This window comes from Gorilla gorilla, chromosome 2 (assembly GCF_029281585.2).
Source record: "Gorilla gorilla gorilla isolate KB3781 chromosome 2, NHGRI_mGorGor1-v2.1_pri, whole genome shotgun sequence".
NCBI classification, from domain to species: domain Eukaryota; kingdom Metazoa; phylum Chordata; class Mammalia; order Primates; family Hominidae; genus Gorilla; species Gorilla gorilla.
Window position 1 is genome coordinate 56,981,779 of NC_086017.1, and position 12,942 is coordinate 56,994,720.

Consider the following 12,942-nt stretch of genomic DNA (forward strand, 5'->3'; position numbering starts at 1 on the left):
TGGTGAAACCCCATCTCTACTAAAAATACAAAAATTAGCCAGGCGTGGTGCATGCGCCTGTAGTCCCAGCTACTTGGGAGGCTGAGACAGGAGAATTGCTTGAACCTGGGAGGCAGAAGTTGCAGTGAGCCGAGATCGCGCCACTGCACTCCAGCCTGGGCAACAGAGTGAGACTCCGTCTCAAAAAAAAAAAAAAAGGAAAAAGAAAAAAAAGAAGGCAACTTAAATATAGCAGCCCTTCTGCTGTCTTTACTCTCAAAGGTCTCTAAAAATGTTAAAGATCAAATCTAATTCCCTTTATGTAATGACATTCTCTTTGAAGTCTCTTTAGAATGTTATCGGTAATTGTTATTTATCTTCTTCTTTGGCATCTTTCAGTTACCCTTTATCTTTGAATGTTCTTTTCTTGATTATTTACCTATTTATTCTGAACTGAAGATACTAAATTCTCAGTCTTTTCCCCTTCTCTTTATTCTCTAAAAGCTCATTCTAACCAATGACTTCAACTATTAGTTCTATGTAGACAAATGTTATACTATGTTTTACTCTGAAGTTCTGACATAAAATGGCCTGCCTGAAAGTCTTTTCTTATCCCCTCAAAATAAACATGCCCTAATTCTAATGAAAGAAATTTTTTTAATGTAAATCTTTTGTATTTGTTTACAACATACTGGCATAATCAATGTACTTATTAAAGGAGTTAACTTTGCCAACTGAAAAAAATTAAATCCTTTTACTTTAAAAAATAAAGCAATTAAAAACAAATGAGAGAAGAATACATATATTAAAAAGCAGAGCTCAAAAACAGGATTGGAGAAGTTTATAGTGGATGTATATATATATTTATATAGTAGTCCATCACAAACACATTTAGGTCTCAATAATAAAAATCTGATTATTCATGGGTAAACCTAGAAAGTCAAATTATTACCTCTATAACCAATATTTGAAATGTCCTTTCTAACCCCAGAAGCTTATCATCTTGCAAATAATTTAAAATGATGACAAAATTTGAGGTCCTACAATGTTGGACTCTCCACTTCCAGGATTAGTGCCCTCCCTCAAGAAAAAGAAAAGTCACTTTGGGTGGCCGGGGGTGGGGGCAGGATTGCTTTGGCCCAGGAGTTCAAGACCAGCCTGAAAAACACAAGAAGACCTCATCTTGACAAACAATAAAAAATTAAAAAATTAGCCGGCCATGGTATTATGTGCCTATAGTCCACTACACCAGTTGAAAACCTGGGGCAGGAGAATTGCTTGAGCCCTGAGTTTGAATCTACAATGAGCTACAATCACATTACTGCACTCCAGGCTAGGTGACAGAGCAAGACGCCATTGCATTAAAAAAGAAAAAAAAGCTGGGCACAGTGGCTCAAGTCTGTAATCCCAGCACTTTGGGAGGCCGAGGTGGGTAGATCACTTAAGCCTGGGAGTTTCCGACCAGCTGGGCAACATGGCGAAACCCCATCTCTACCAAAATAAATAAATTTAAAAAAATGTTTTAAAACATTTTTTAAAAACTTAAAAAAGAGAGAAAAAGAAAAATGACATCATAGACTGCCTTGTGAATTAAATGTGGTGACTACAAAACATACAAAACATATATTATCCAGGATCTGGAACTGCACACATAAAAAATATTTCCAATCCCTCTTCTGCCAAAAATCTATCTTCCCTAAACTTACTCATTTAAGGCTTGATTACCTGCTTTTGAAAGGTAGTATGAAAAATAAAAATAAAGCATATTGATGTCATCTGGCATCGATATTATGCCCATTTGACAAATAAGACAGAGTTTGGATAATGTAGGTGATCTATCCAACTTCATAAAGCTCAATTACAGCCTGGGATTCAAACTCCACCTAAATAACTATTTACCTCATTATATTATAAAGATGCTTTCTTGAATTTTACTAAAATATTCAATTCTAATGATATTACTCTCAAATCACCTTATTTAGAAAAAGTTCTTAAATATCAGAGCCTGACCAGCCAGTAAATCACTCAGAGTAGAGACCCCACATCAGGAAGTTGGAAGGATATACCAACACACATGGATCTAACAGTTTGAGCTTGAGGAAGCAGCTGAGAGAAGCATCTCAAAGTCCTCAGGAATTTGGAGAATGTAGGAAGAGTGGCTAGACCCTCCAGCTGCCTAACCTCCAAAAAACTAAATGAGGCCAGTGTAAAAGTCTATCATGCAGTCCTTAAAACTCTAAGATTTAGGTTTCTTAGAGAAGCTACGTGTCTCAATTAAAAACCAAAATAAAAACAAAAATAAAGCAGAAAAACATCATATTGCCTGGCATGCAGTGACTAAATCCCATGAAGGCAAAGGCAATGAGAAGTGTGATTCTTATGATTCTTATTAATCTTTTTCTAAGCCTGAAATTTGCTCCTGGCTGAATAGGGTCGCTTCATTGAACTCCTTCTCCTTAAAGCCTGTTCAGGGCAACAGGGCTCTACTATGGCAGGTGGGTGGGGACAGAAATTGTCACTGTCACTGCAAAGCTATGGAAGGTTTAGGGGTTAAGGGTAATGTCTGCAACTCCCTTTAAGTTTCATCAAAAAAAGACTGATAGATAAAAAAGAGACGGGCAGACAGAGAATGTAAAATAAAGCAAACAGAACAAAATGTTAATAACTATAAAATCTAAGTGGTGCTTACATGGACACTAACTGTTCAACTCTTCCAACTTTTCTGTAAGTCTGAAACTTTTTATTAATAAAACGGGCCAGGTGTGGTGGCTCACGCCTGTAATACCAGAACTTTGGAAAGCCAAGGTGAGAGGATCACTGGAGCTTAGGAGTTCGAGACCAACCCGGGCAACACGGCAAAACCCTGTCTCTACTAAAAATACAAAAAAATTAGCAGAGTACGGTAGTGTACACCTGTAGTCCCAGCTACTGAGGAGGCTAAGGTGGGGGGATCACCTGAGCCCAGGAGGTTGAGGCGGCAGTAAGCTGTGATCGCGCCACTGCATTCGAGCCTGGGCAACACAGTGAGACCCTGTGTCGAAAAACAACAAAAAAATGTGGAGGGGAAAGATGGCTTCTAAAAAAGCCTCATTTTGGCCGGGCACGGTGGCTCACCCCTGTAATTACAGCACTTTGGGAAGCCAAGCCAGGCGGATCACCTGTAGTCAGGAGTTCGAGACCAGCTGGGCCAACATGGTGAAACCCCCTCTCTACTAAAAATAGAAAAATTAGCTGGGCATGGTGGCACACACCTGTAATCCCAGCTACTCAGGAGGCTGAGGCAGGAGAATCACTTGAACCCGGGAAGCAGAGGTTGCAGTGAGCCGTGATCGTGCCACTGCGCTCCAGCCTGAGTGACAGAGCAAGACTCCATCTCAAAAAAAAAAAAAAAAAAAAAGCCTCATTTGCCCAAATGTCCATCAACTAACATAAGGATATACAAAATATCGTATACCCATACAAGAGAGTATTATTCAGCCATAAATAGGAATTAAGTGCTGACACATGCTGCAATACAGATGAAACCTCAAAAACATAATGCTAAGTGAAAGAAGCCAGACACAAAAGGCCACATATTGTATAATTTCATTTATACGAAATACCGAGAATAGATCAACCCACAGAAACAGACAGCAAATTAGTGGCTGCCAGGCCTGGGAGGAGGCAGGTATGAGAAGATTCTGCTTAACAGGCAGAGTTAGTTCCCTTTTCAGATGATGAAAATGTTTTGGACACAGACAAAAGTGGCGGTTGCACAAGATTATGAATGCACTAAATGGTACTGAATTGTAAACTTTAAAATGGTCAATATATTATGTGAATTTTACCTCAATTAAAACCCTATCTGGTATCCAATTACATTAAGTCAACCTGGACTGCCTTCTCTTCCTACAATTGGGAGATTTCCTAAAACTACAGGGGTTTTGGTAATAACCTGCTTTTTTGGTGGGGTCCACCATGGCACTTTAACACTAACTAGCAACTTAGCTCCAAATAATTTCTCATCCTGTGTAGATCTGATAATCTGTCCTTATTAAATGGTAATACTCTACCAGCAAACAACTCAAGAGTTTTGACTAGTTTATGAAATTCATAAACTATTGGTATTACCATCATCATGTGGCAGTTATAGGAGTAGGAAGGTATGGGAAACACGGAAACATTAAGTCCTAGTATATTTTAGCAAAGCAGGGTTCTCTGTGAATAGCTGAAGAAAACAAAAGAGCTTTAGGAAATTTTAACCTGGCTTATAAACTGGAGCCATATATCCTTTCCTCCCTTCCCCAGTCTCCTTTCCCCTTAATATGAGAAGAGCACTGAGCTATCAAAGAGTGTCTGTTGCAAGTAACAGAATTTAGATCAGGTTTGAAGCTATGTGTTTTACTGCAGATACCACAAAAGACCAGCGTCCAGACAGCTCATCCACTATTGTCCCTGTAAGAGAGGCTTGTGTCCAAACTGTGGTTCCTTTAAAAAAAAAAAAAAAAAAACTCTCAAGAGGGCCTGGCTGGCTAGGGCAGAATGAAAGAAGGCATCTTTGAAAATGTGCGTCTGGACTAGAACTAGTGATTTTGGAAATTCAGTGGGCTGCTTTGAGAGGTATTGAGTTCTGTATCATTAACAGTGTTCAAAGGAAGTGTAACCAATTATTTGTTTAAAATATTATAAAGAATCCAATGAATGGATATGGGGCATATGACAATTCTGTGGGATATTTGTTTCAAATAAACAATTAAAAACCAGTTATGAGAAGCCTAGGCAACATAGTGAGGACCCCATCTCTACAAAAAATAGAAAAATAAAGTAGCTGGGCATACTGGCTCACACTTATAGTCTCAGCTACTCAGAAGGCTGAGGCAGGAGGATAAATTGAGCCTGGGAGGTCGACACTGCAGTGAGCTATGATTGAGCCAGGATACTCCAGCGAGGGTGACAGGGCAAGACCCTGTCTCAAAAAAATAAAAAACAATAAAAACCAGTTATGAGCCAGGGTGTGTTTTTACAAAACTTAGAGGAGAAGAGAAATCTATGAGGTTCCTACTAGCCCCCTTTTTGTGTAACAAAACATGTTGTTTTCTGATTGGTTCCCAAAAGGATAGATTAATATAAACATCATTTCTTCCAAGGAAAAAAAAAAAAGAACAATTTGCTTATCAAAAGATATATGAGGATTCCTGTCATAAAACTAAATTATTGCCAAGGGGAAAACAGTGAGAAAAAAAAATTATTGTCTTTATTACCTGTGTTTTGAATTCCCACAATAAACAGATTAAACCCCACCAAGTCCTGCCCCAACTCCAACTCCCATCCAGCTGTGGCCATATGCTCAGAGGGTTCTGAAAGAACAGTTATGTCTAAGTTACTAGAATCCAGCAAATGTTTTATTTCCTTCCATTTTTTCTTTTATATATTTTTTAAATGTTTCAACCATAAACACATGTAATCTGTTTATATTTAACTTCAAACAGGCACTTGACCTTCATTAAGAATACTTTTTTTTTTTGTTGGAGACAGTCTTGCTCTGTCTCCCAGGCTGGAATGCAGTGCCATGATCTCAGCTCACTGCAACCTCCTCCTCGTGGGTTCAAGCAAATTCTTCTGCCTCAGCCTCCCGAGTAGCTGGGATTACAGCTGTGCACCATCATGCCTGGCTAATTTTTGTTTTGTTTTTTGAGACAGAGTTTCACTCTTGTCGCCCAGGCTGGAGTACAATGGCGCAATCTCGGCTCACTGCAACCTTCACTTCCCCGGTTCAAGAGATTCTCCTGCCTCAGCCCCCCAAGTAACTGGGATTATTGGTGCCTGCCACCACATCCAGCTAATTTTTGTATTTTTAGTAGAGACAGGGTTTCACCACATTGGCCAGGCTGGTCTTGAACTCCTGACCTCAGGTGATCTGCCCACCTCGGCCTCCCAAAGTGCTGGGATTACAGGCGTGAGCCACCACGTCCAGCGTAATTTTGGGTTTTTTGTTTGTTTTCGAGATGGAGTCTTGCTCTGTCTCCCAGGCTAGAGGGCAGTGGCATGATCTCGGCTCACTGCAACCTCCGCCTCCCAAGTTCAAGCGATTCTCCTACCTCAGCCTCCCGGGTAGCTGGGATTATAGGCGTGCGCCACCACACCCATCTAATTTTTGTATTTTTAGTAGAGACAGGGTTTCGCCATGTTGGCCAGGCTGGTCTCGAACTCCCGACTTCAGGTGATCCACTCACCTTGGCTTCCCAAAGTGCTGGGATTACAAGCATGAGTCACCATGCCCGGCCAAGAATACTTTAAATATGCTATATATAAGAAAATTAAACATTTCCAGGAAATACTGAATATGGTAGAAAATAAAGTGAACCTTTTGCTGTATTACATTAAAAACTTACATCAGTTACATGGAAAGCAACATTTATTCATTCAAGAAATGTTTAATGATTATCTATCAAGTATGTTTTAATTCTTAACCTTGATATGCTCAGGTATTCTCTTCTACTCTTTTTTTTTTTTTTCTTTAAGAGACAAGAGATCACTGCCATCCAGGCTAGAATGCAGTGGCGTGATCACAGCTCACTGTAACCTTGAACTCCCAGGCTCAAGCAGTCCTCCCACTTAGCTTCCCATAGCGCTGAGATTACAAGCACGAGCCACTGCACCTGGCCTTCTCTTCTACTCTTATCCCAACTCAATTTTATGTATACTAATGGATTCTGTCCCAACTTCTTTTTATATAGCTTCATAGAGATTCTGGGGGTCCACAGTAAACACTTGGTAGTTGCTTGGAATTAAAGAAAACATAATTACCAAAAAAGAAAAAAAGATTTTTTAACAACAAACTAGCTACCAAGTGGTCATTCTACATAATAATCATCATTAAACCTCAGTGTAATAAAGAAATTGTTTCCCTACAAAAACATCTAAGTTCAACAACACAAAAATGAAGTGAAGGCCGGGCGCGATGGCTCACACCTGTAATCCCAGCACTTTGGGATGCCAAGGTGGGCGGAAAACTTGCGGTCAGAGTTCGAAACCAGCCTGGCCAACATGGTGAAACAACGTCTCTACCAAAAAAATACAAAAAAAATTAGCTGGGCATGGTGGCATGAGCCTGTAGTTCCAGCTACTTGAGAGGCTAAGGCAGGAGAATTGCTTGAATCCGGGAGGTAGAGGTTCCAGTGAGCCAAGATCGTGCCACTGCACTCCAGTCTGGGTGAAAGAGTGAGACCTTGTCTCAAAAAAGGAAGTGAAAGGTAATTAAAAAAGAACTTACGAAGGAAGGTCTTTGGCAGCTCTCAAGCCCCAGCCTTTCTTTTCTGTGAGTATGACTTCCACATCTGCATGCTGTTTTCTCTGAAACCGTCTATTGGAACAATAATCCCCATTCGGACACCGAGAAGAACTGAAATGAGAAAAGGAGGAAATTTAATTCTTTAAAGCAGCAAAAGAACCAAAGTAACTTTGAAAAAATGTGTTAGTATAACTACATATATACATACTTTTATGGTATAATTAGCATATGTATGACTAACCCCCAACTAAGTCTTCCTTTCCTTCCATCACAAAGGGATTCCTTAGAACTGAGTATCTACATTGTTACTTAAACAGATCATACCCACAATACAGCCTTGATATCTGGTCATCACAGAAATATCTACCACTCCCTAGGTGTCTAGAATACATTTTCAGGCTGCATGTAAGCTTTCAGTACATTGACAACTCTGCAGAACTTATATTCTGTAAGTGCACCTTCCCTTCCTTCTACTCTAATCACTTTTAATTTCATTTTTTGAATGCAGCTAACTACTTGATCTACAATCGAGAAAATCTAAAGTCATTATTAAATATATCCTTGTTCAGAGTAAACAGAATAACATGGCATGGCTCTTCTCCCATGGATCCTAGAGTAAAAATGATAAAATCAAACACTGATTGACTTCTTAATATGTGATAGATATAAAGGTTTTAACGATGATTAAAACTACACCAGAGGGGGCTGAGTACGGTGGTTCATGCCTGTAATCCCAGCACTTTGGGAGGCCAAGGCAGGTGGATCACTTGAGGTCAGGAATTCAAGACCACCCTCGCCAACATAGTGAAATCCTGTCTCTCTGAAAAATACAAAAATTAGCCGGGCATGATGGTGCACGCCTGTAATCCCAGCTACTTGGGAGGCTGAGGCAGGAGAATTGTTTGAACCCAGGAGGCAGAGGTTGTAGTGAGTCAAGATTGCACCACTGCACTCTAGCCTGGGCGACAGAGGGAGACTGTCTCAAAAAAAAAAAAAAAAAAAAAAAAAAGACCACTGGAAATTACCAATCATTTTGAATATATTATTATTTATTGCCAACCCAGCAGCAAATAACATTTTTAGCAATGGTCAAAGGATGAAGGATTTGCTCTAGAGTGAGGCAGTATAAAGGAAAGCTTTCAGGAGGGAAGAGAATTTAAGGCAGAATCTCTAATGATACATAGGATATGCATAAAGAAAACTGGAGATACAACTGTCCCTGCCTGTGTGCAGAAATAGGAAAACAATCCCTGTTTGGACAAAGAGAAATGAAACAACTAAAGATAACTGATAAGAAAGGTGAGTTGCTGGAGGATGAAAAGACAGGCTGATGATATGCTACCAAGGGCTCTGAATACAAGGCTAAGTTTGAACCTAATCATGAGAACAACCGAGAACTACTAAAAGCTTAAGTGTGTGAATAATATGAAGAAATATTTTTCTTCATGTATGCTTCACAAGGTTGGCAGGAAAACCCAGAAGAATGACTAGGGCAACAATATGAAGTTAGAATAATGCTAACTCTATGTCTTCTCTTCTTACATCTGTACTGTCATCTCTCTCTCTAGTTTGGATAAAAGAATACCAAAAATCCTTTCTCTTTATTTTTTCAAGGTATATATATTTTATTTTTGCAACACTATAACATGAGCAAAACCAAAAACTGAGCTTTGGGGGAAAAAACCCTTCACTAACATCAAAAATAAGGTATACTCTTTCCATGTTAAAGACAAAAATATATTTTTCATCAATCAGATTGGTTAAAAAAATTTTTTTGAGACAAGGTCTCGCTCTGTCACCCAGGCTGGACTATAGTGGAATGACAGCTCACTGCAAGCTCCACCTCCTAGGTTCAAGTGCTTCTCCTGCCTCAGCCTCCACAGTAGCTGGGATTACAGGTGTGTGTCATCATGCCTGGCTAATTTTTGTATTTTTTAGTAGAGATGGGGTTTCACCATGTTGGCCAGGCTGATCCTAAACTCCTGGCCACAAGTGATCTGCCCGCCTCAGCCTCGCAAATAGCTGGGATTACAGGCATGAGCCACTACGCCTGGCCAAAATTAAATTTTTTAATGTAAAGATATTTACTATTTATAAGAACAATACAGAAGCAAATGTCTGTCAATAGACTAATTACCGGCTAACTATGAATAGAATACATAATGCAGTCAAGAGAAAGATTTAGGCAGGTCTGTACACAGAGCTCTGATTAGGTCTGATTAGCAAATCCAAGCAAGTATATAGAATAAGATTTTATCTGTATACATAAAAAGAGGAAAACATCTACCTATGCTAGCACAGGCATTAAAAGTTTTCTGGAAAAATGACAAAACAATGGGACTGATGTTTGGGAGAAGACATTCACTTTATGCATTTCTGAAATGTTAGGGTTTTATTTCACTTTATAGTGAAAGCTAAAAAATACCAACATTTACCTCTAGGACATAAATATTATAAAAGATAAAAAAAGTACTGAATAGAAATTAATATTATAGGACTACTTTACAGAGCACTTAAAACATGGTGGGTACTGTAATCTAATGCACAATGCAAGGGATATTTGTTTCCCTATTAATATGTTTTCTACTATACATCAAAGTGTCTACTTTTTTGCTTATAGTCATCCATAGGTAGGAGAAAGGTTAAATTTTATTCTTCATTGATAATTCAATATTTAGAGACATTTAATAGAAGTGCTGAGCAAAAGCCAAGTATTCTAATTTACTTACCATTCAATCATGAGAAGACGATTAAGACAATCTTCCCCACATGCTATTTCACCTTGAGCTCTTTCATCTTTAGAAAGAGGTGTACACTCACACTGCATTCGCTTAATATCTCGATGAGATTTATTCTTCTTTCTATTGGGTAAAATTTCATAAAAACTGATTAAATAAATTTCCTGGCAAAGATATAACATATATAATCAAATATGTGCCAAATCTCATTAGATTCTTTTGGGTTTTTTTAAACAGGGTCTTGTTCTGTCACCCAGGCCAGGGTGCAGTGATGCAATCATGGCTCACTGCAGCCTCAACCTCCTGGATTCAAATGACCCTCCCACTTCCACCTCCTGAATAGCTGGGACCACAGCTCATGCCACCACGCTTGGTTTTTGTTGTTGTTGTTGTTTGTTTTTTAATATTCTGTAGAGACAGGGTCTCTCTATGTTACTCAGGCTGGTCTTGAACTCCTGGGCTCAAGAAATTCCCCTGCCTCCACTTCCCAAAGTGCTGCAATTGCAGGCATGATCCACTACGCCTGGCTAGATTCACATTTAATGATTCCTGTTAAGTCAACCATTCAAAATAAAACATCTAATTATTAGTACTTGTGAGACTGAAAATCCTAAGACCTGCATTACCAAAAAAAAAAAAAAAAAAAACATGAGAAGGGCAACCTTAACCTTGGCAAATGGGGAAGATGAGATGAGTTCAAGACTAATCATTCTGGAACTCAGCCCTTATTTCCTACTCCAGGTCAGCTAAGCCTTGGATTCAGAACAGTTTCAAGTGTTAAAGTCATACTAGGTTCTAGGAAAAATAGGAAAACTCGTGCATTTCAAATAGTGACATAGCTGGTTAAAGTTAAATTTAAGAATCAGACCTCATGGATGAGCAAATAATAGTTGAGATATAAGATTGAGGGAGAAAAGGGGTTTCTAAAAAAATAAGAGTGAGTTCTAACTCAATCCAATATTTTAGAGAATCTTTCAGTAACATCACATTTGCATAAATTTTGTTTAAAAGCAGATTGAATTTTTTAAATGAAGTGTAATTACAGAATAATCAGGTAAATGTTTAAGAGGGCTCAACTTTCTCCATGCAGACAGATTTATTTTGGAGAAGAACATAAACTGCTAAAATTTGATTGTGTTCATAATAAGCCATGCCAGAGTGTGCAAAGCAAAAGTGAAAATGTGATTATTTATTGGCCTTTTTGCTGATGAACTAGTCTTTTACCCTGGTCTAAAAACAAAACAAAACAAAACAAAACAACCAAAGATGGTCAAAAAAGATCTGTTATGTTTAAGATTAGGGAACTATAAGAACTATAACTCACTCTTTGACTATCAAACAGGAAACAGCATAGCTGCTGTAAATGGTTATCTAATCTCCTACCTCTAATCTGCTTTGATCTTCAACATATGTTCTATTCTAGTGCCAATTTTATGAAGTGCCTGAAGAGTGTTATGATAGTTTTAACTAAGTTTAGGTGAAAAGAATGATTCCTCTTGATTAAAGACACAATTCGTTAATGAGTATATGAATATGCTTAGCCTGAAGATGACTAAACGAAATTATCTATTTAGAAGTACTTAGCTACAATTTTGAAGAATCAGCAGCAGCTTTATTTTGTATTGCTCTAGAAGGCTGGAATAGGACGAATGGGCATAGATTTTGGCAGTTAAGCCCTTTTCCATTAAACGTAAGAAAAATATTTTCATTATATTCATATTATTTTTTATAAGAGTTTGTCTTCTTAGTGGCTCCTAAATGCCTAGCATATAACAGGCACTTCAAAATTTTGAATATATAGGCCAGGCGTGGTAGCTCACGCCTGTAATCCCAGTACTTTGGGAGGCTGAGACGGGCGGATCACCTGAGGTCAGGAGTTCGAGACCAGCCTGGCCAACATGGTGAAACCCATCTCTACTAAAAATACAAAAATTAGCTGGGCGTGGTGGCACCCGGCAGAGGCTGCAGTGAGCTGAGATCACGCCACTGCACTCCACCCTGGGAGACAAAGTGAGACTCTGTCTCAAAAAAAAAAAAAAAAAAAAAAGTTAAATATATATAAATCCTTCCCACTGCAAAGTGGTGGAAGCCCTCTTATGCCTCCACTAACCAAATCTATGTGCACAGTTTTATATATATATATATCTGATTCTCAATGCTAAAGAAAAGTCAGAGAATTGGACTGATTAGTTTTATTTATAGTCTTTTACAAAGATCTTGCAAGTTCCATTAGTCTACTCACACAATTCCTAAAGGGTACTACTTAAAATATTGAATATTTTAAATGTAAACCTAATTTATAACTAGATATAAATGAAAATAGCTGTAAAAGGCTCTCTGTTAAAAGGTTATTTTGTAATAGAAAAAAATTTCTGGTAGGACCTACCTTTAAAATTAAGTCTTTTACCTTATACACAGAGGAAAATTTGATTTAATAACATTTTGATCCTTAAAGATACAATGGCTAGGTTGATTCTCAACTAGCAGGAAAACTTCCAAAAAAGGAGAGTAAGGGGGCAGGATACTTTTTGTTTTGGTTTTTTAAGCACAATCAATATAAATTTACATCAGGAAAATGAGAAAATTATCAAGGAGGGGTTAAAGTTAAAACAGACTGAGAAGCCCTGCTCTAGAGGACTATGTTTTCATTACTCTTATTCTCATTATAATTTGTTTCATGTTAGGGATTTTTTGATAAACCACTTTATCATTTCTAAAATATTTATTACACTATTGCCAGATTTAATCTATTAACAATAGTCTAAAAAAAAAATGAGAGAAGAAAATTATGTTCTAGTCTAGTTCTAACTTTATAAGTACCTGATATGGTTTGGCTGTTTCCCCACCCAAACTCAACTTGAATTGTATCTCCCAGAATTCCCACGTGTTGTGGGAGGGTCCCAGGAGGAGGTAACTGAATCATGGGGGCCGGCCTTTCTCGTGTTATTCTTTTCT

At 38.2% G+C, this 12,942-nt stretch overlaps 1 protein-coding gene across 4 annotated transcripts in view; it reads right to left on the bottom strand.

Moving 5' to 3' along the window:
- Positions 1-12,942, bottom strand: part of SETD2 (SET domain containing 2, histone lysine methyltransferase) — a 149,402-nt gene that overhangs the window by 90,339 nt on the left and 46,121 nt on the right. For all 4 annotated transcript variants that reach the window (XR_008678320.2, XR_008678321.2, XM_019023373.4 and 1 more), the window contains exons 4-5: positions 9,979-10,110; positions 7,232-7,360 (exon numbers count right to left, since the gene is read on the bottom strand). Coding sequence is in view for 2 of the 4 variants with exons in the window: in XM_019023373.4 (XP_018878918.3) it covers positions 7,232-7,360; positions 9,979-10,110 (261 nt within the window). In the remaining 2 variants the exon portion in view is untranslated. The remainder of the gene's footprint in view (positions 1-7,231; positions 7,361-9,978; positions 10,111-12,942) is intronic.